The sequence below is a fragment of the Dermacentor silvarum genome, chromosome 1, assembly GCF_013339745.2.
Source record: "Dermacentor silvarum isolate Dsil-2018 chromosome 1, BIME_Dsil_1.4, whole genome shotgun sequence".
Taxonomy (NCBI): domain Eukaryota; kingdom Metazoa; phylum Arthropoda; class Arachnida; order Ixodida; family Ixodidae; genus Dermacentor; species Dermacentor silvarum.
In genome coordinates, this window is record NC_051154.1 from 243,335,020 (window position 1) to 243,359,077 (window position 24,058).

The 24,058-nt window shown below is 49.2% G+C and overlaps 1 protein-coding gene across 1 annotated transcript; it reads right to left on the reverse strand.

Moving 5' to 3' along the window:
* Positions 1-6,472: 6,472 nt before the first annotated feature.
* Positions 6,473-7,669, reverse strand: LOC119438310 (kinesin-like protein KIF18B). The gene has a single exon (XM_037704776.1). It carries the CDS (start codon positions 7,667-7,669, stop codon positions 6,473-6,475), a length of 1,197 nt encoding a protein of 398 aa, XP_037560704.1.
* Positions 7,670-24,058: the final 16,389 nt, after the last annotated feature.

Consider the following 24,058-nt stretch of genomic DNA (forward strand, 5'->3'; position numbering starts at 1 on the left):
TTACTTTAGCAACTTACGCTCAATGCAACGATGTATTATAAGTACGACGGAAAAGTTAAAGGGATACAGCAATACTTCTGGAGGAAAGCGTTGTTGCGAGCACTCCTGTGCTAGAAACAGTCACAAACCATCACTGACAGCAAACATTAAGCGAGTGCGATGACGCAAAGTGAGACATCGTGCTGCCTGAATCGTGAGCTAACCTATGTATCGGGGGCACCTGGCAAACTTTGTCCATTATAACAATCATCCTGACCCTAAATGATGAAGATCCGCCGCCGTGGCCCGGTGCGCTATGTGGAAGGTTTCATTCTCGGCCACAACAGCCGCATTTCGATGGAGCCAGAAAGCCAAACGCTTAAGTACTTCTAGACTGAGGTGCACCTTAAAATTAACCAGGTGGTCGAAATTAATCCGGAGCCCCACACTACGGCCCTTGTGTTGCTTCTGCATGTGGAACCCCATTATTGGATTTGATAAGAAAAATGGGTAGTTCTCCACGCTTGCAGAATATAGGCTGGGGGCTGAAGCGTGGATAAGAGACATCGCTGTGAGCAAGATTGGAGCGACTGGAAGCGCTAGAGAATGTCCTAATGCATCTTGCCATATAAGTTCTTCCCGGTCATATAAAGCGTATGGTAGATACCCATTAGAGTTACAGAATGAGTGCCAAGGGAAGGGAAGCATTGGACGGCCGAAATTTAGGGGGGGGGGGGGGGGGGGGTTAATAGAATTAGGAAATTTAGAGGCGCAAGTTGCGAATCAGCTATCGCTAGACAGGGGTAATTGGAGATCGCTAGAAGAGGTCTTCGGCCTGCAGTGACCATAACAGTAGGTTTATGATGATGATGTTACACCGGCTGCATTGCAGGAGGGCGCCGCTGTAGGCAAAAGTGATTTACGCTGTTATTCGGCGACCAGTTTCGGCTTTCTCCGCTACGCTATGTACTCGTCCATCTTGGCGGCCTCCCGCCATAATATGCCAATGAAACATGGGTCTTAGGATGAGAAATTTCAAGTTCACCAGCTTTAGTATATAATTATCAAGTGGGCGGGTTTCCCGCCGTCGCACATGGGCATGACAAGCGATGCCCATGTTTAACAAAGAGTACAATTCTTTCGCCGATAGACCTATCGAGGGAGAGCAATCGCAGGTGTCATTGTTGCACAGGAACCACGAACAAGGGCAACTTTCCACTCCCGTTGAGGAGCTGGCGAAGCACAGATTCACAGTAGCTGACGCCGTCCTTTTTTGTTGTTTTCGTCGCGTAAGCTGTGTCATACAGTGCCAACGCCTCGACTCTCCCCCCCCCCCCCCCCCCCCTTCAAAAAAAAAAAAAAAGAAAGAAAGAAAGAAGACAGAGAAAAGAAAACTTAAAATTTTTGCGATGTTGCAGGCGATGTTGCAGTTGCTTAGAGTACACACGTTTCTAGTTTTAGCGGCGCCTGACTGTCTCGGTTCCCTCTGAACCCCTGAACTGCTATGCAAGAGATGGCTTGAAGATTTAGCAAGACTGAACAGGTGAAGGAGGGGGGGCTTGTGGTCGTTTTGTGGTCGCGAAACCGACTATCACGTAGAATCCTATTTAGTCATGTAGGAAGGCGACCACAAAGCGATTATCGCTACCATTACTCTGAAGTAATAAAACATTTCATACATCCATGAGCAGGTGTGATGGTTTTGCTACAGCTTCGATGGACATCCACCTTTGCAGGGCTGGGATTGCGAGTCAATTTTTTAATATTTTTCTTTGTCCGTAATATCGATATTTCTTTCGAGTGTAAAGTTTGTTTTCTTCACAGTCTGAAGAATTCTCATTGATTGCCCAATGAAACCGTGTCGACGAAAATCCGGTGTCGGCGTCGTCGTCCGTGTGCGAACAATATCTGTATATATTTAGGTATATATGTATATGCCACGCCTTGCTATATGACACGCACTATATGCGTGTTATATTGCCACACCATTCTATCACTAAAGTAGCTTATAGCTTGCCTTACATTCTTGACAAAGGTATTCCTCGAAATTTTGAGAATGACGGCCCACAAACAAATGTCATGAAACAAAACACCCATAGCACACGCCTTTTATGTTACATCTTCTCAGACGGAAATATTGAAAGAGCGAAACAACAACAGAACCGTGAAAATGACGTAATTTTTTGGGCACGGCTGCGCACTACCTCGGGGATCGGCCTAAGCAAGAGGCCAAGAGGCCACAACGCTCGCCTTCGTGCATAGCGTTCGCCCCAAGCGTGACAAGCAGTCAGGGATATTTGAATGCTCTTGCGTTCCACTTTTAAAGGCGAAGCCCCTTAAGCGTCTTCCAAGTTCTTCCTGCGTGCTTCTATTCTTTGAGCTGTTTCACTGCCTGATCCTGTGATTTAACGCTTCACTGGTGTTTGTATAAGAGGATGGGAACAGGGCGCCACGGTGGCTCAATGTTGAGAACATCGCAAGCGTAATGCGAAGACGTGGGTTTGTTCCCCACCTGCGGCCAGTTGTTTTTTCATTCCTTTTCATGTCCATTAATTTATCATTTCTTTAATTCAATTAGTAAGTACAAGTAATTTCCCCTATGTTGTCCTTGGCGTAATTGTTTGTTGGCTTCTTATGATATATATATATATATATATATATATATATATATATATATATATATATATATATATATATATATATATATATATATATATATTGCGGAGAAATCCGGAGAAATGCAATGGATTTCCAGTTATTTTTGTGCTTCAATGCATAAAGCGACGTTTTATTAAACAAGTAACTGGAGCGCCAATGCATTTCTCCGCAAAGTTCGGGAATTCCTTTCTCGAAACTGGTGTCATCCTGAGCATTCGTTCCAAGTGGATCCGCCTTGCGAACTCCACGGCTACAATTTGTACATTGCAACATGGGCCATCAGGTAATTGGTTAAAACTTAATGAGTGAATTTTTCTTAATTATTCAAATATACATTTCAATTTCTTGTGCAAGTAATGTCCGCCTCAGCGAGTAGACTAGCTCATGAACCAGAATTGTGCTATCTGCCAGGGGCAACCTTTAATAATTTTTGAAAGTGTTCGCTGAAACACCCGCTATATATGAGCCGTTGTGAGTGTGTGTGCGCGCTATATACTGGTCGCCAACCTATGAGGCCCCCCCCCCCCCCCCCCCTCCAGTGAAGGGAGACTTTAAGCCCCGGTGTCCAGTACATAACGAAGCACCTACACCAGATGTCAATGTCACATAAAAGAAAAGATAAACAAGTATGCACGTCTCAATATAATCCACAGCCTTCTACTGCGCCTGTTCTCATAGCCTCGCTGAAGCTCTGAGGCAATGAAAACATTGTACAAAACCAAACAGTCAACCATATAAGTAAATCTAGTTTTTTTGTACCTAGTACAGTAACTCTGTATAGTGGAGCGCTACTAGCTCGTAGCGCCCCTATTCCGTCGCACACGAAGCCAATGAGCAGATGCCACGGCCAGTGCGCTAGCCGCGTCGGCCGATCTCAAGTACGCGAGCACGTACTCCCTACCGGCCGTGCGCTGAGGCATAGCCTCCGACATAGCGCTTGCTTGTAATCTCGCTTGCCATGAGAGTGGCATAAATATTTGGAGCCGAGACTTTGGACGTCCATATACGAGCCGATGTGGGAAATGAAAATACCGTTCCGAAATCAGACAGGTTTATTTAAACGCGCTATGGTCAACGCTGGGTCCACTAAGAGGCGGCAGCTGAGAGAGACATCACGTGAGCAGCGCACTGCGTCAGGGCAGATGGGAAAGTTTGACAGCTTCGCTCGTCGTTCATAAGATGATGCAGCAAGGTCACGTGTCTCTCTCGACAGTTTTATTTCTTGTCACCTAAATAGGAATGCCGCATGAGTGCACTCTTTTAGCGTGAAGATAAACGCGAACGTGTCGCCTGACATTGACAGTGATCGGGGCCCTGCCGCTAAATGCTGATTCACTGGGCCAACACGACACCCATTTTTGTCGGCCGACTGTTGGCGACAGCGTTTTCCTTACTTAATTTAAGCCCTTAACCACAGCGTTTTCCGTCCTGTAAACTGCTGTGGCCAACAGTCGCCAGACCAAAATCGGTGTCGTGTCGGCCTAGTGTGATACAGCCTTAAGATGCGACCGTCGGTCCCAGGCAGGATATCTTCTTGCCACGTATTAGAAAAGGGGGGAATAAATGTCCGCCCCCCTATCACCGAACAAGTCATTTGATGACTAGGAACAGACGCGTAACGCTATGGTGCTCTCAGTCACTGCCCTCACTCGTGTAGACGTACGATATTATTCGCGGTAAGTAGCGAGGGGCTCTGTAGTAGCAGACGACGAGACGCAACAGGTGCTAGCTCCGATATTCGCTTCGCTGACCATCGACCGCTGCATCCCAGTTGCAGGTGCGCCAAAATGGTTCCTTCTCATGCAGAGAGCCCTCACACACAGAAATCGCCAACGCATCCAATTGCGCACAAATGTGACCTCGTGTATGGAACCACAAAAACTGAGACACGCACGAAATAATGCAATAAGCACTCGTGTACATTTACCTTGATAGTCGCTGGACGGGAAGCTAATAGTACTAGTGAAAAATATGGAAACATTTAATAATCAGTAGCTTTCGACATTACTAGTGTCTAAAAACACTCATATTGCGACATATCATCACCTGTTAAGCCTTGCCAAGTCTTCTAGCCATCTCTTGCACAGCAGTTAAGGGGTTCAGAGGGAACCGAGACAGTCAGGCGCCGCTAATATTAGAAACTTGTATACTCGAAACAACTGCACCAAGATCGCCTGCAACTGCAATATCGCACAAAAAGAAAGTTTTCTTTTCTCTGTCTTCTTTCTTTTTTTCTTTTTTCGCTGAGGGGGGGAGGGGGAGAGAGAGTCGAGGCGTTGCCACTGTATGACACAGCTTACGCGACGAAAACAAACAAAAATTGACGGCGTCAGTAACTGTGAATACGTGCTTCGCCAGCTCCTCAACGGGAGTGGAAAGTTGGCCGTGTTCGTGGTTCCTGTGCAACAATGACACCTGCGATTGCTCTCTCTCGATAGGTCTATCGGCGAAAGAATTGTACTCTTTGTTAAACATGGGCATCGCTTGTCATGCCCATGTGCGACGGCGGGAAACCCGCCCACTTGATAATTATATGCTAAAGTTGGTGAACTTCAAATTTCTCATCCTAAGACCCATGTTTAATTGGCATAATGGCGGGAGGCCGCGAAGATGGACGAGTACATATCGTAGCGGAGAAAGGCGAAACTGGTCGCCGAAGAACAGCGTAAATCAATTTTGCCTAGAGCGGCGCCCTCCTGCAATGCAGCCGGTGTAACATCATCATCATAAACCTACTGTTATGGCCACCACAGGCCGAAGGCCTCTTCTAGCGGTCTCCAATTACCCCTGTCTAGCGATAGCTGATTCCCAACTTGCGCCTCTAAATTTCCTAATTCTATTACACCCCCCCCCCCCCCCCCCCTAATTTTCGGCCGTCCAATGCTTCCCTTCCCTTGGCACTCATTCTGTAACTCTAACGGGTATCTAACATACGCTTTATGTGACCTGCAAGAGATCACATGGCAAGATACATTACGACATTGTCTAGCACTTCCAGTCGCTTTCCAGTCCATTTAGGGTCAGGATGATTGTGATAATGGTCAAAGTTTGCCAGGTGCCCCCGATACATAGGTTAGCTCACGATTCAGACAGCACCATGTCTCACTTTGCGTCATCGCACTCGCTTAATGTTTGCTGTCAGTGATGGTTTGTGACTGTTTCTAGCACAGCAGTGCTCGCAACAACGCTTTCGTCGAGAAGTATTGCTGTTCTTTATCCCTTGAACTTTTCCGTCGTACTTATAATACATCGTTGCATTGAGCGTAAGTTGCTAAAGTAATAAACAGGCGCGAAGACGGCTGATCCGAGTGTCTTCACATTATTTATTTATGTAGCAATTATTACGATTAAACAAAACCACGATATAACTCTATCAGATACTAGTCTAGAGGCACACAGAGTCTCCCCCAATAAGTCCCGAGCGGCTCGAGAGGATGCTCTTTTACATGCATGGTTGTTCTTCAACGCATATCACTATGCGACACACCACGAACTATAGGCTCGAGTGCTCGCGATTCCAAGAGTGGGCCCCATCTGCGAGCTGGGAGACAGGACGGGAGTTGTGAAAAGGACGTCGTTAGACGTCGCTGTACCACTGCCACCGCCGCTGGTCGCCTAAGCTTGCAGCAGGGCGTCTAGGCTACCGGATGGTCTCTGAGCTCTCTCACCACAGCGTCAACTACAGCCTGCCCCATATCCAGCTTCTCGAGCTTACGCTCAAGGCCTTCCACCTTCTGCTTGTAATCCTTGATGAGCGCGCTGAAGATGGATGGACATGCGAATGTTCACATTGGGGACATTCTTTTTGGCCTGTAGCTCAATCTTCATGGCCCGCTCAGCTCGTGGTGTTGTACGTTCGCGTGCAGCTGAGCTTCAACGCCGTCGCTGTCCCAATCACAAGGGCGTCACCCGAGGCACCCAGAGAGTCCTTCAGGATGTGGGTGAGCTTGGAGTCCTGTAACGGCACCTGCTGACTCCCATTCTTCGAGTGGGGATCGATGCAGTTGCCGAGGGCCAGGAGAGACAGGTTGAGCTTGATACACTCGCGCATCTGATCCTCTGTGTCCCTACTGGCCGCAGCTGCGCGCTCCGAGCCGGCAAGGTCAACAGAGCACATCGAGACGCGAGTTTCCTTGCTCGTGCTTGTCGCATTCTCCGTCACTGTGACGTAGCTCTGGAAGATGGCGTGCGACAACGCTGACTCAGCATTAGCGTCGGTGGCATGCTGCGTCCGGTTCTTTCCATTCAAGAGCGGCTCGAGGAGGGTACCGGCCTCCTTCACCTTGTGTATGGTGAGGTACAATAGGCCAATGCTCTTGGACGGGTCGAGGCACAGCAGGTCGCGAACAACCTCGTTGTAGACTTCTAGATAGGCGACTGCTACGTCGCATGTCTCGCCCTCTGACTGCAGCGGTGGCGCGCGGTGGTACAACTCGCTGGACATGGGGGAGACCACTTCGGGGCATTCCTCGGAGCCCAGCAATGCGAAAGCTTTGTCGGTGCCCGCAGAAACGCACGCAAACACAGAGCAATTGCACCCTTCAAGTAGCATCGTCAGCATGCCCCTGGTGGTGTTCTCAAACACATACACGTGGTCTTCTGTTTTATCAAAAAACTGATAAAACATGAAAGTTTGGTCTTCAATGGGCTTGACGTTACCTCCGTCTTCAAAATGGAAAGACTCCGCCTCGGCCTTGGGGTCGAGCACATGGCACCTGTGGTCCAGCACACGGACGATGCTTGGGGTCTCAAGGTCACGAAGGCTCAGTAGGCGCACACGCACTGCCACGTTCACCCGTACCCCGGGCGACGGCGGGTCTTTCCTCGATTGGCGACGTTTCGTGGCTGGCGACTGCGTGGCCTCGCTAGAATGTCTCCTGCGGTTTGGTGACACCATTGCAGACTCCTTCGTGGTAGGGTGCCTCGATGTTGCGGGAGTCGGCCTTACCGTGGGCGCGGGCGTCATGTCCACGAGGACGATGCTGTCGGTCGCGGAGTCACGATAGCTCAGTAGGCGCATGCGCACTGACATGGTCAGGTGTACCCCGGGCGAAAGCAGGTCCTTGTTTGATGGGCGGCGTTTTGGGGCCGACGAGTGCGCGGTCTCGTTAGAACGCCTCCTGAGGTCTGGCGGCAACACTGTAGATTCGTGCGTGGTATATTGTATCGATGTTGAGGGATCCAGCCTGATCAAAGACGCGGCCGTGACAATCTAAGATGGCGATCGTCTAGTCGGGCACCGGGCGCGTTCTGCATCACGCGCTCGGCTTACTTCGTCCTCTTCATCACCGTTGGAGCCATAGGCGCCGCCTGTCTCTAAAGTGACATTGCCAGAGTTCTGTTATCCACATAATTTAATGTTTCGTTTGAATTGCCGCTACCTCTTCAGTTACAATTTTATTACGGCTAAAATCGTACTGAATCATTGTTAGCGTGGACATGCACGGCTTTTAATTCATACTTTTGCTATATTTCTGCAAAATCTTGACACTAGGAGGACAAGCGCATTAGAAGCACCAGGGGCGGCTATATATGCCCCATCTGTATTTTTTCACTTCAACTTTTTTTTTTAATTTGCACTGAGAACACCATGAACAGACACAATATATATTTAAGCATATACACAGGACAGAGTTAATTGTATCTTTAAGAGAAAGAAGTAGTCTACTAACAATTATTTCTGCTGATATATGTAGCATACGCCTAAAGCACGAATATGTTGCTGTATATGTTCATATCGCTTCAAATTGCTTTGCGAGCTTTTTTTTTTTTTTTTTTTTTTTTGACCCTGGAAAAACCTGCAGACTCCAGTGACCCCTTCGGATGAGTCTTTTACCAACAGCACGTGAAATTCCCGTTAATGGTATGTGTCTCAGTAGTGCTCCTCTTTGCAGTACGCAATGCGGACTTATTAAAAAAATTCACTCACTATCACGGCCCTGCGAATGCGGATGTCAAGCGAAGCTGTTCAAAACCACTGCTACAACTGCTTAGGGGGATATGCTCTGCTTTATGGCTTTAGAGTAATGGTAGTAATGCTATTTTAGAGTAATGGTAGCAAGGGAAGTATAGTTTTGATATGACGCCACCACGCATAGCGGGGCTGGAACAACATTGAAATCAGTTGATTGGCTGGTTATTATATATACGAAAGGCTATGGACGTCACTCGCAACGTCACACGCTGCCGTCGCCGTCGCAGGTTGCAATGTTTACCAGGAAACGTATGCGGGCAGCGCTACGTGCTTCTCATTGCATGTATAGGCGCAGAAGCCTCTTATCAATTATGTGGTTCGGATGCCGGTTTGGAGATTGCTCTTTAGTGAAACTATGCTGTTCTGTATGGTGTATGCGTGATTCCAAAAAATGTATGCACTGTTCGCTTCACTTTGCTGAGTGCTTGTAGCCTCCGCCTCGTGTGGGTATGAGCCATTGCATTTGCTGGTATCAGCCATAGATGATGGTAGTTTTCTGTTGACGTGACGCCACGAGAATCCCGGGATCCTCGCGATAGACAGTTTCGCTGTAATACATTTCACTACAAATTTGTTGCAAGTAAGCGCAGTGCGTGTCTGCTCTCACTCGTACTGCGTCACCACGCTGTCGTCCAACAGATTCTCAAGTCCCACCTCCCCTCCCCACTCCATTTATTCCTCCTCTCCAACAGGTCGAATGGGAGGCGTGGCAGAGATGTTAATTACTGAGTTTGACAACTGAGTATTCATTGGCGATTTCGTATAACTTCTGATTCCCCACGGCCAAGAACGCCGTTTCGGAAAAAAGAAAACAGAAAGAAACATTTCTTTTTATTCCTGAATACGGCATAGGCAAAATTATGCAAGCAAACTTCCCTATACAATCTCGTTTAGCCCAAAAAAGATGACGGACGTCGCCTTCGAAGTGGAAATAAAAGAGCAACGCACGGTCTATATAGTATCGCTATTCGTGCCACCATTTCTTCCTGACTACATCCTCGGTGCTTGCACGCGTGCCCTCGGCTGAATGGCCGCGTTGAAGATGTTTTTGAAGCGTGACGACAACTACAGGAGACTAGAACACGTAAAAATAGGACAGTCGTACGTGTCACGTGAGCTGGCCCGGAGGTTGGTCATGTTGTTTATATAGAGCAATTTAATGATGCGAAAGAAAGAAAGAAAGAAAGAAAGAAAGAAAAAGAAAGAAGGAAGGAAAGAGAGAAAGGAAATACGGAAGAAAAGGAGGACGGGGGGGGGGGGGGGAGAAGAAGCTTTTGCGAAACGCCGAGTTTCATAGGCGTTCGCCACTTCTACCAGGCATTTTCCCGCGCTGCCAACTAAACTTCAAGCGTTCCCACCATGCGACGCAGCAAAATCAATAAAATAGTGAAAAACATTTATCAATTTCAAATAAAAGTCTCTTTGCAGTTATCCACGGCTCAGTGAAGTCACCTTATTGCACTTCATCTCGCCATACTAAGGCACTAATGTACAGACCGTCTTAGGGCAGTATACGCAGGGAGCCCCGAGTTCTCCTCGCTGCTTAATTCCATCTTAGTGTGTGCTACGGCAGCGAGCACCTAGGTTAACACGAATGTGACACTAGCGCATATCGCATCATCATTCATCCCATCATATTCGTCCAAACGTGAACAGTTATCGGGGTATTTTCGTGCGTATATGTGAAGCACCCTTTAACGAAGTCAAGTAAACAGCTCGCGAATCGCATCAAACGGCAGGGATAGAAATCCGAGGTGCCACGACGTGTGCTGTATCTCCCGCATTCGCAAGCCAGTGTTGTGCCACACGTCTTTGAACCAGCACTCATCGCGGTTACTTGAGCTTCCCCGCATACTGCTGGTGCTCAGAATTATACACAAAACGGGTGAAGGACCCATCACTTAGATGGCGGACGGTTAGCGCACAAGCGGGATTAAGGGAAATAGAGTTACCGTGCCGCAGACGACCTTTGCCAGAAGCGAGTTTTAGTATAGTGTGATAGCGTACTTTCCTTGCGGGACGATATTCAACTCTGCAGTAAATTTCACACACAAAGTGCACATAAGTGATTTTATCTATTTACCAAGCCTTGCATGTGCGTCCAAAAACTGCGAGAGACAGCGCAATGACAGCCGGGAGCGCGATGTAGACTCTAACTTCGTTATAACGAAACGGGATATAACTAAATAATGGTTACAACGAAGGAAATGAAGTTCCCATTGAAATTCACATGACCATCAATGTACTTAAAACGTCGTTTTAACGAAGTGCCACTTGTCTTGCCAACTGATATAATGAATAAGATTAGTCTCTGAAACCAAAAAATACCCGTTGGCTGCTTGCCGAGTATATATAAATCACTTTCCGCGGGGTTCTGCACTCATTCGCGGCGGCAGTTCCAAACTCCCGCGGCCCCATGTGGAATTCGTCGACGAGCAACACTGGTCATTCTCACCACCGCGCATAGTTGCGCACCTGCGCACACGGAGCAGCTAACTGTCGCATCTTGAATACACTTGGTTAGTACAACAGGTTTGTTCGATTCAGAAATGGTGCATGACACCACACAAAAAAAAAGTCGCAGTTTCGCCCGAAAGGCGAAGCATCAATTGCGATAGCAAATTAGTAGAGAGCTATTCGGAGTAGGGATAGTAGTTTTATCGGCTGCATAAACTTGGACACATCCGCTTACTAACTGAATTAACAAGCGTGGCGTCAGCGCGCACAAGCAAACATGAATAGATCACACCGAATAACCGCAGACAACGACTGCAAAACGCTGGCAGCAAGCGCAGCCGCCGCAGCGGGCGAAGGTTCGCGCGGTCTATGGCTTCAACGGAAACTGAGCGGCGAATACACAGCGCATGCAAAGGTCAGAACCGTGTGGAGATAAGAGACGGTGCGGGCAACCGCCACCGCCGGGCAAAGTGCAGAGGAGTTGAGCAGAGGAGAAGTTGTTGGAAGAAGAGAAGCTGCCCCCCCCCCTCCCTCCCGCGCTACCTTCCCGCTTTCTTTCTTTCGCGTGGGAGATTGAGTGGCGAGTTCCCCTTACGCCCGATTGCAAGATACGCCTTTGGAGCCGAAGCACAGCGTCGCCTCGCTTCCCTCCCTCCCATACCCACACGGCCTTTCGCGCGACGGTCGCGTTTGCTTTCTGCCGTGCGTTCGCTCTCAGTGATAGCGCGCGTCCACTGCGCGCTTTCGCTCGCGCATACGGCGCGCGGCGACAACTTTATCGCCCTTGGACTTTATACGGAACCCAGGGGCGTAGCCAGAAATTTTTTTCGGGGGGGGTTCACCGGCCCGACCGGGGGGGGGGGGGGGGGGGCAAGCTTCTGCTTTTCTCTCCGTGACGTGATCGATAATAAATATCGGTAGTTTAAGCAGACTCTGTACATGTATATCAAAGACATAGCCCCCCCACCCCTCGCGTGTGCGTGTGCTTGCGAAGAAATTAAGTAAAAAGTAAAGTAAGATCAGAAAAAAAATGTCACAGTTTAGCCCTAAGGGCGAAGCAATGAATGCGATAGCAACACAGCAATGTCATACGAAGTAAGGTGAGCGGCTTTGGTAGCAATATGAATTGTAGTAAACATGAGCTGATTAAGTAAGCAGGTGTGCTGCGGCGTAAGTAGACCGACATGAAGAGAGACTCGATGACCACGAGAAGGCGCGTGTGAAACAGTGCTGTTGATAAAAAGCGCTTCCCGTGGGCAGCGCGTGCGAAGGGACACACCTGTAGCGCTGCACTGCCGATCCGGGCAGCCTTGCATGTGTAGCGTGCGTTGGAAAATGTGGCCCGACTATTACTAACTGAATGAACAAGCGTGGTGTGAGCGCGCACAAACAAACATGAATAGATCACACTGAATGACTGCAGACAACGACCGTCAAACGTCTGGCAGCAAGCGGATACGCCACAGCGGGCGAAGGTACGTGCGGTCTATCGCTTCAACGGACACTGAGCGGCGAATGCACGGCGCATACAGGTCAGAGCCGTGTGGAGATAAGAGACGGTGCGGACGAGCGACGAGCGCGGTTGTTGGCAGAGTAGAAGTGCGCCCCAGCTCCCTCCGGCGCTGGCTTCCTGCTTTCTTGCTTGCGCGTGGGAGATGAGTGCGTTCGCTCTCCGTGATAGCGCGCGTCCCCGCACGCTTCCGCTCGGACAAACGGCGCGCGGCGAAGATTTTATCTAAAGGGAACCTCACGGCGACGCCGACGGCAGAAATCCGGTTAAAGTGACCATATAATTGCTATCGCAATAAGATACAGTAAGTACGACAGGTACAGTGGCCGTTTGGAGCAACGGTCTCTCATCGCGCCACTGAATGGACCAGTCTTCGAAAACGCATCATTGAGACGACCCGTACGTGCGATCGGAGAAGACATCATTAATTGTTAATTTCCGTTAAGCGTAGATGGCCTCGTCCTCGTCGGGGCCAAGTTCGTTTCACAAGTCAAGGACGGCTATACGCGTGAAAATGCACGTGTGACCAGGCTATACCTACTCCCATAGCAATAGCTTGTTCGCTGCGTCTTTGCGCTAGAAAACTTAAATACGCGCAAAAACGCGTAATGCCTTTTTTTCGAACCTTTCGTCGCCCTGCTCCCTCATACGAGAGGGTTGCATTTCCTGCGGCAAGTGCATGGGCCGCTGTGTCTTCTGCTGTGTGCGAGCGTGCAGCCGTCATTTGCCTTTACTTCAACAGATTCAGAATCGTACAGAATATTCCACCGCACAGCATAGATATGGCATGTGTACGCATTTTAAGTAGTGCGTGCAACTCATTTCTGCTTCACTTACGCCAGTGCAAACAGGAAGCGGCCTTGTACCTCACAGAATCTCGACTGATTGGTGTACTAGTGATGCAAAAATGAACTCCGGTCTTGTTCAGTGCATAGTGCACATAACCAATTTCTCAGGACGCGTGAACTCCGACGAGAACTGTCAGCGCCTGCAACAAGGGTTTACTTACGCTGTACTGCGCACAGCAGTAATCCATGCTTGTCGGCTGTCTGTTTCGTGCATTCTGTTGCGAGTCGGTGGAATTTCATTGCTGTCATCAACCCCTTCGTGTGTACATTTCTGGTTTGGGATTCCACAACAAAACAGCAACTGCCAGCCTTCCGTAATTGCTGGCTTGAGATTCAACAACACAACAGTAATTACCAGCCTTCCGTAGGGGCGCAATCGCAAACAAGAGACGTTTCTCGCGCTGACTAAGCCTACGTTCACACTTGGGAAGCGGCAAGCGGGCGGAAAGGCCAAAGCGGCCGGAAAATTTTTTCCGCGCCTGTCCAAGTTGTTCACATTTGTTTTGCTACCGCCGCGGCCGCCGCTGCCGTTTTCGTCCACATCCATCTAGTCTGCGTACGTTTGTCGGCGCGGTGGCGCTCATTATCGCATTATTTCGAGCGGTATGTTCATTCATTGATCACTTTTGATGACGTACCGTCATCAAAAGTGATCATTTTACGCAACTTCGCGCGTCATCTGCGACCTTCGGTAAATTCCTCGTTGGCGTTCCGTAATTCTCCTCACACGGGCACGGTAGCTCTGAGTCACAGCTAGGTTGGCGCCTAGGCGTGATAATATTTCTTTAATAGCTTTTATTTACAAGTTGTAATATCATTTCATCATTTCGTATTGTCGGCGCCTCCAGGACACCAAAGGGGCAACGGGAACACCACATCTAAAACCCGGGCTGGCCCTTGTGTTGGGGCTCGCCAAAGCCTGCGCGTCCTACGTGAGACCTGCGCTCCCAATCTATCGTCGCGACGAGAAAAGCACCCCGCGACTTCTGCAACATACCGTACGCGTGCGAGGAGAATTATGGAGCGCCAACGAGGAATCTGCCTAACTATTGTCTGCCATGGAAGTGGAAGAAGAAATGGCTTTTATACTTCTACCAACTTGTTTTCTAGAAATGGACAGTGAATAAACGTAAGACGCGGACACCTCGGAAACGGCGGTGGTGGGTTCGCCTGGCTTTGCAAAAGCGCGAAAAGTTGGGTCACGCCAAGGCTTCGTTGCCGCACCTCCGGTCGCGCGACGTTGAATACTATCGCGAGTATGGCTGACAGTACGTTTTAGTGCCACTCTTGTCGTAGAGCAAGGGCTGGTTCTTGATCGCGTCGATCAGCCTTACAGCCTACACTTTTGGTGCCATGTTCAATTTTACGACCGGTTGTTTACATGCTAGTGTAGCTTCCAGTGAAGCAGAACGACTTTCCGCCGCGTTTCCGCTTCGCCATGGCGAAAAAATCGGCCCGAGACCGATTTGGCTCGCCGCCTGTTTTTCTGCCTGTTTTGCCGCCTAGGCGGGGGGATTTTTGCAAGATTTTGCCGCTTCCGACAGCCTCGAGACCAAGTGTAACCGTAGCTACAGAGTACTAGAAAAGCACCCTTCCCGAGCACCCTTCTAGTACACTGTAACGTAGCCTAAGATCCTGCGCGAGCGCGGCCTAACCGGCACCTGAAGGGAAGCGGCGGAAATGTATACCGGAGATTTCGACCACCTGGGGTCTTTAACGTGCACCTAAATCTAAGTAAACGGACCCTCGAGCATTTTCGCCATCATCTAAAATGCGGCTGCCGCATTTGTTGCTTCATTTGTTGCGCATTTGTTGCTTCAGAATGCGGCCGCCACATTCTCGCCCAAAACTTCACAGAGTGTCAAAGCCTTGACAAACACCGTGACAGTTTTTTCCATATGCAGACATGATTCGCTGTAAATTACCAACCCAAACGGAAGCGCCCAGAAATGAAATTGTGATAGTAGCACCGCTTTCATGAATTATGTCAGCGCGAAGCGACGAGAACACAGGGTGGGTAATGGGGGGGGGGGGGGGGGGCGGAAAACATTTCGGGGGGGGTTTGAACCCCCCCAACCCCCCCCCCCCCTGGCTACGCCCCTGCTCACAACTAATGAGAAAAAAAACTAAGGTTCAAATAGACGAAAACCAACTAAAGCAACAACATAAAGCGTGCCAAGAGAAAAAAAAAGAACACTTCGGGTTGGTGGCGCCATTTAGTGACGCAGACTTTACTTAGAGGGAGCACGGAGATTTAATTGCAGTAATTAACTATATTCTACTTATCTGCTGCTGTAAAGCGTCACCAGTGGTGCAATTTACACCAAACAATAATATTTTTATATGTTGCTCCGACAAGAACACCTACGCAACAAAAAAAGGTTTCACCTGTTGCTGGACAAATCGTCACAAGATGTCGCGACCAGCCTCGTGACTGGCGTCCACGTTTGCCGTAACTGGCGCTTCCGTAAAGAATAATATATGTATGAACAAGCAAAAGCTTTCTAGTATTCGCCAAAATTAATATTTCGCGCTCAGCACATAGTCCTTGCATACTCGCAAAGACCGAATGTTAGCCACTATCATCATTATCAAGTTACCGTACGCATCGAGCACACACGCAGCTAAACCGTCTTCGGTCATCGCGGTACGTTAAGTACAGAACGGTAATACGGTACCGTATACCGCACTTACCGTACCGTAATACGGCAATGCTAAAACTCTCTGAGAAATAGCGTGCGCACGGTATACGGTATGGGTCGTATAGCGTTCTGCGCATGCGCATTTCGATCCCGCTATTCCGGTACGCCCGCTATTCCGGTAACCACGCTAAACTAAAACTGTCTACTAAAACTCTCTATTATTTGGCCTTATGTCCTACCTTTATTTTTGAGAAAACACACAAATACAAAGAATGGACAGTTCGCAAAAATTTGTAAGTTGGCTTTCCTGCATGAGCTTATTCCAACCGAATACTCTCGATCACAGACTGCATTTCTAGCTCAAAGTGCATTCCCCCCTGAACTTTCCAGCGAAGGCGCACGAGCCCAAAAAAGGCTTTTCAAAAAATTTCTGTGTAATGCCCCTCCTCATTGTAAGCTCCACGGTGTACGGAGATAAAGGGGGAAACGAAATAAAGGAAAGGCCGGGACGAGCGTTGAATGGAAAGAAATGTTCGTTCTGCTAGCCTGTGGTCCAGGTTATTTGACTGGAAAATATTCTTGCTCGCGCATGCGCAGCAATATTTTTGCAAACTGTCCACTCCAAGCATCAAACTTTTTGAAACATTACTGGGAACTCTGTTTCTGTACGTCTCCGTCGTTTGTGGTATCCCTACTTTTCTGCCACCAAACCTCCAACCGCCTTTTACTAATCTCTATAGTGGACATGATTACTTTCCCCCTGCTATCCCTGAACCCAAGGGCTTCAAAGAGGTCGGATGAGCCTAGACTGGCAGCTGGGTAGATTTCTTCACATTCCAATAAAACATGTTCCACGGTTTCTCTAGTTTTACCACAGCAAGCACATGCGTCTTCGTCCTTGGTGTACCTCGCTTTATATCTACGCGTTCTAATGCAGGCGCGGATCTAGGGGGGATGTCCGGATGTCCTAACCCCCCCCCCCTCCCCCTCAGATTTATGCATCGCCCCTCGCTGACAGCTAGGGTGATGGCCCTCTCGCAAAAACATGGCCTCCTACATTCTTCAAAAGTATTTTCCGCGAGTACCAGTGGTAGAAGCCATGTATAGAAGGAAGGCTAGCTCGCTCACAAGCTTAGCTGTATTTAGTAGGGGTGTGGTGTCATGATGTTGCCGTAGTTATTTTTTCTCATGAACTTTTGTACCTCCTGGCGCCGGCCATGCCTTAAGGCCCAACCACAGGCACGCTTCGCCACGCGCCGGCACGCGCAAATGCGTCAAAAGCGTCAGTCGCGAACGGGGAGACGCGTGCCGGCGCGCGGAGATTTTGCCAGCTGCCGATGCTAGAAAACCAGCGGCGCGAGCCGACGCGACGCCGGCGTCCACCAATCAGAGCCTGCAAACCGTCGCCGGCGTCCACCAATCAGTGTCCGCGAAGTGTCTGGCTGCTACGCCTGATGATGGCCGCCGATGCGAAGGCGCCGACACCAACGATCGTCCGAGTGCTTCGGACGCACGACGCGCGCGACAGTGTTTCTGAAAGACAGTGTTGTGATACTAGGCCGACACGACCCACGACCGTGGGTGGTGGAAGTGCGACGAGAACTTGTGCCGCGTTCGAACGACGCCGCCGAACCCAACCTGCCGGCCCGCTGGATTCCGCCGATCTCAGTGCGATCGTCTGCTAAAACATCCAACCTAATCACGATTGCAGACGATTGCGGCAACGCCTGTGCTTGTTGTATGTATATTTTCTTGTGCTCGAAACGAACGGAAACTTGCTTTCGAAGTGCGAAGTGTGGATAATCAGCACTCGTCTACCGCCGATGTTGTTTACATTACGCGTAGGCCTAGCGCGTCCGTCGAGTTCGACCGGCGGTGAACGAGCCCAGCTGAGAAACTCTGCCGAAGGAAATGAAATTTCAGTTACGTTTTGCGCTGCTGTGATTTGAAATACGGCTCTCCTGACTTCGTGCTGTGTGTGGTGTGGTGTAAATGAACCGTGTGGAACTTCAGGTGGTGAACCGCGGCGTGTTTCGTGTGTGAATTATGTGGTCTCGGGACTCGGGTTTAACGGGCGAGCTCTGCGCTGTTTCCAGCGGCAAAAATAACTTGCGAAAGCGAAAGACGCTAGTAGCCGAACAATGGGAAATACGCGTACATCTTCAGCCATGCCATTCGTTTAGTTGAAAGTGCACTCTTCGATTCGGCGTGTGAAATCTAGTTCAGTACAAGTTCTCAGTACTCCTTCACTCACTTCTTTTCAAGTGCAGGTGTCTTATGGGCTAGTTGGCGATAAATCGCTCGTGCAGCACTCAAGAACGCTGACACACTGAAGGAAACGCGATACAACACTGTCATGTGTTCTTGTAGTTGAGCACTTGGAAAAAAAAAAAATCTGTTTGCACTATGTGCACCGTGTGCAATGCATAGGAGGACCTGCGTCATAAGGAGGACCTTATGCATGCTGCTGCGTATACCAGGATTGCTTCGATGCCTGCTTCAAAAGCAGCACGTACTGAGTCAGTGAAACTGCAATTGGCTTTTGATATATCATTGTTTTGTTTATGGAAAGAGCAGGTGGTGTGAGTGCATGCATTGCAGGGAAGGGGTAAAGGTGTCATCAGTGCATTTCGGAGTCTGTATGCTTAAGCTGCCCAAATCTCTTCAGCTTGCACTAAAATGCATCTCGCTGTGATACTATAAACTGTAGTCTGGAAAAAGATTAACTCAAAACCAAGTTCCTAATGCATCTTCGCAGAATGTGTTTAATTCACTATAGTCGGATACAACTTTAGAAGATAGCGGTATTTGCCCCTCAAAGGCGGATGCATACGAGCCGGCACCACTAGTTAACTATTCACTAGTTATTCACTAGTTCACAAATTCACTAGTTCACACTTGCACTGCAACATTATGTCAATACGCAGTGCAGCATATGCGCTTGAAATAAATACATTTTGTAAAGGTGGACGACTGGGCCTACAATAACAAACTTTGTGTTAGCACTGAAATAAGTGCTGCCATGCATATCAGCCACACCACAACCTCTGTGCACCCAACCTACTTCCTCAGTGGCACCCCCGTGAAGACCGTTCGGACCCTTCCCACCCTGGGTGTAATATTCAGCCCTTCTCTCGACTTTTCCGCACAAGTCACTAGGCTCGTCGCATTCTGGGATTTGTGACCTGTCTCTCCCTTCCCTGGGGACCTGAGGTTTTCAGAGCACTCTACACTTCTCTCGTACCACCACAGCTTGAGTACTGCTCATCAGTTTAATCCCCTTACCAAACTCATCTCGCTGACAAACTTGAGCTTGTTCAGCGCCGGGCAATGCACCACCCTCTACTCCCATCTTTTCGATCGTCGCAAGCTCATGCCAGCCTACAAGGATCACCTCAAAGCCCTTAAGTGGCGCACCCTGCAATACCAGCGCAAAATTGCACTTGTCCGTTTATTCTGCAGGGCGCTGTGTGGCTATCTGGAAACACTTATATTTCTTGTTCTGTTCGTCTGAACAAGCCATCAGGACAGCCTGAGCCCCATCACACCTGTACAGTCCAACGCCGCAACTCCATTCTTATACAGAGCTTTCTCTCCATTAGGACTCCCATTCCTTGCGACCGTAGTGAAACGGCACTCCTGTGCATTGTGCACCGTCGACTTCCCAGTTATTGGCTTGTATGTGCGTGTGATGTGTTCTGCAAGTGAGCAAGCGTGTGTGTGTGTGTGTGTGTGTGTGTGTGTGTGTGTGTGGGTGTGTGTGTGTGTGTGTGTGTGTGTGAGCGAGCGCGTCATCTAGAGCAAATTCCTGCTCTAGATGGCTGACAATCCCGATTTGATTATGAGGCACGCCGTAGTAGGAGACTCTAGAATAATGTTGACCACCAGGAGATCTTTAACGCGCCCCCAATGCACGGGTTACGGGCGTCGTTGCATTTCGCCCCCATCGAAATGCGGCCGCCGCGGCCGGGATTCGATCCCGCGACCTCCTGCTTCGCAACGCAACACTGCAGCCGCTAAGCCACCGTGGCGAGTGTATAATTGGTAGAACGCAGTTTGCTACTGATGATGAAATGTTCAATACATTACTCTCGTGATTGGATTCGCAAAAGTACAAAAATTTGGTCTGGCTACCTTTAGTGCATTTTATTCCACAACTCAATGATGCCACCAGCCCACGCCATTTTGTCAGCGTTACTTGCGTGTGTATGACAGCAACTCTGTGTTGTTCTACGACAAAAAAGAAACGGAGAACCGAGAGGAACATGGCATTCGATGTCAACGGCGAAGCTTTGGTCAGACTCATGGTAACTGAGCTCTAGCACAATGAGCAACTAGGGCGAGTTCGTTTACGTTCATGTTTTTAACGCTCACAACAGCCGAAACACAATGGAAGAGGCACCGCGCCTGTCCTGCGTGCTTGCTCTCGTGTCTTCCGTCTCTTTAGCAGCGTTTCAAAACTAACGGAGCCCGTTAGTTCTGGGAGATATGAATCGATTGTGTATGACCTCTTCGACCTTAATCTGTGCGACCTCTTCGACCTCTGCGACCTTAATTCTCCCCAACTAAATCATTCTGTGATCTAAACCAAAATCTGAAATCTTTCTAGAAAGGGTGAGCATGTAGATTAACTTATATTGAATTCGTGCGAGCACACTCGCCCAGAAAAAATTGCGGGGCACGCGAGTGCGTCGCCACGGTTGCGCATAGGGCCAAACCTACGCATGCGCAGTGATGCCTTGAGGCTTAGGATTGTGTCGTCTGCTACAATATTTTACTGCGCCGACAGAAACGCGTACTGGAGTCGATTACGCAATCTATTATAAGCTCCAGGTAGTGAAACCGTCCTCCTTTCATATGCGGTGCACAAGCGCAACGCCAGATCGGCTTGCCACGAAGACGATTTGCTACTACAAGTACGTTTCGCTTTACCGAAGCTAAACAAAGGTTTAGTAGATCGAAACAATTAAGCAGACAACACGAAGCCGCGCCTTCGCCTTGTATTTTAGATGCCGCCTGCGCGGCCACACCATGCATGAGCCAACGATGCAGACCAGGCGGCGCCGGTCCGATGCATACTCACGCCGGAGGTAGGTTCACTGCTGGTGCCACGCACGAAGCGGCCAGCGCAGCCTGTTGATGAGCTGGTCTTCAAGCAGCTTCTCCGTTTACCGGTCGCGGTGCTGGGCGTTGGCGGAGAGGCCGCGTGTGCGTCCATTGTTTTCTGTTTCCTCACTGCTTTCCTGATTCACCGTGGCACATACCCACAACGGATATCTGACCTACAATCGAATACATACGTATTTTCGCGCCTATAACCCGCACCAAAAATTCAAAAAAGTTGGCGGTAAAGTTGGGGTGTGGGTTAAACGCGAATTTTACTTGGAGGTGTGGCTTCACGGCAGCGCGGCGCGCACTGCCGTGTAGGCACACCTCGAGGCAAAGTTCTCCGCCATTTAGTTTCGTTATCTCCTAGGGAATCCCACCCTCTGCTCACCACTGCGTGTTGAAGATCCCTTCTCTCTTCCTTTATGGTCGTCCATTCTCTTCCTCTTTACGGGTCGGCATTTTGAGAATACAGCATGCGGCGCCGGCGAACTCGTACGACACCCATTCCGGCGGTGCTCCCTCGGTACCATATACCCTCGAGGCGTCCGTTACAGAGAGAGAGAGAGGAGATTGGGTCCACGCGAAGCGCTTCGCGATACGGCGGAGAGAGAAATTGCCGTTGCGCATGCGAGGGATGCTCCGGCCGCACTGTCATACTCTGTCGCATGAATGCTAGCTGCGCCTGCTAAGCGATCCGATTCACGTCAGATGTCACGTGACCGATTCGTCCGCGATCACGTCCGTCGTATGTGAATCCAGCTTTATCAGCATCGCCGAAGAGGGTGGAACAGAGCTGAAGATACTTGGTGGGCGAGTCATGCATCCGTGGATAGGCTGTTTTTGCAAATATTTGAGCCTTGTTGCGTGCAGTTATTTCCGCGGGTTATACGCGCGGATATATATATTTTTTCTTTCCCGGCTGTTGTAATTGGGGGTGCGGGTTATACGCGGTGGTGGGTTATACGCGGAAAAATACGGTATCATGGTGATGATGACGATCCCGATAGGACTTTGAATAGAATTCTGGGGTTCTACGGGATAAAACCACGACTTGATTATGAGGCATGTCGCAGTGGGGGACTCCGGATTAGTTTTGACCACCAGGGGATCTTTAACGTCTCCCCAATGCACGGTACACGGGCGTTATTGCATTTCGCCCCCATCGAAATGCGGCCCGGATTTGATCCCGCGACCTTGTGCTTAAGCAGCGCAACACCATAGCCGCTAAGCCACTGCGGCGGGTTGTAATAGGGCTTATAGAATGCCTATACCCACAATGGCTTTGCGCGAAGAAGTGATTGGTTGTAAGAAACGACAAGATAATAACTCCACAAATCAAGCAAACACCCACAAAAGTGCGAAACGAGGAACAAAAGCGTGATATGTGATTGGGCACTCAGACGAGAGGAATGGGCTTAAAGGAAATGGAAATAAAATTAGTGCAGTGAATGGCGCCGGAAGGATTGTAGAAGCGATAAAAGAGGGATAGTGAAGGAAAGAAAGCAGAAGTTAACATTAAACACGTTAACTATCTAGAAGGGAATCGCAAATAGTGCCAGCCATATCCATGCGGCTAAGACCTTCTGTCGCGACTAAGACAACATCCCTTAAACTCAAACCAAGTTTACTAAGCAGAGTAAAAACTGGCTATGAATAGACATAACCTTTTTTTTACAGAAATGGGCATGGAGAATGGGTCACCAGACCAGGTCTGTGTCAACATAAATTTAATGAGGAGCATGCAGCAACATAACCTAGCAATCGAAACCCCTATTTTTCTTGGTTTATGGGCACTAATCATTGTTCTAGGAAAACAGGAAATCTTGAAAGACTGTCTAGTATGTTAATGATGATTGATATCTTATTTATTCCAAATGTATCACATAGTGGTGATATCGGCTCCTACTACGAGAACTGAGATAGCAGGCCTAGTCAGAGAAGCTCGAAATAACAAATCGTCCATTGTGTAAATGTATTATTCACTTGACCCAACAAACATAAATATCGAACAAGACATTATTGCTAAAGAGCTCATGATAGCCACGCGCCTGAGATGAATTCGATCAGGCCGTTAGAGAAAAACAATATGAAAGCCGATCTGTGACAAAAAAAGTTTGTCGCTGTTTCACCCGAAAGGCGAAGCATCAATTGCGATAGCAAATTAGTAGAGAGCTATACGGAATAAGGATAGTAGTTTTATCAGCTGTATAAACTTGGACATGCAGTAGCACCAGCAACGCGCAGAATTGTTGTCGACGCCGTCGGCGTTTTGCCCGCCTTCGCACCGAACGCGCGCAACCGCGCAACCTCGGCGTTGGTCACTGTTGCCGGTGCCTCTGGGGGCGGCTCGGAGGTTTTCGAAGAGATAAGAATGGGACACTCGTCGAGCAGCGTTGGAAATCTTACCCACCTTCTCGCCTCGCAACGTTTTTATATAAATACGCATTTGGTGCCGCAGCTAAACGTCGCCTCCCCTCCCTCCCATCTCCCACGGCCTTTTGCGCGACGGAAGAAGTCGCGTTTGCTCTCTCTCTATATATATAGTGATTGTAAAGGAGGAAAGAGGCGCTTAATTCTGCAGCCCTTCAGGGAGCACGGCGCCGAACGCGCGTTTGCTCTCCGACGTGCGTTCGCTCCCCGTGAAAGCGCACGTCCCTCGCCCCCTTTCACTCGCACATACAGCGTCCGGAGCGCGGCGATTTCATCGCCGTTGACGTCAGACGGACCCTCACGGCGACGGCGACGGCAACGCCGAAGGCAGAAATACGCTTTGGAGTGTCCACATAATTGCTATCGCAATAATAATATCAGTCAAGGCATATAGAGGGAGCTTACGCAGTGCTGTAATGATCCACAACAGCTCTGCTTCAACAATGGAAGA

Coding starts and splice junctions, on each gene's coding strand:
- LOC119438310 (XM_037704776.1), bottom strand. CDS start 7,669: ATGTCAGTGCGCATGCGCCTACTGAGCTATCGTGACTCCGCGACCGAC.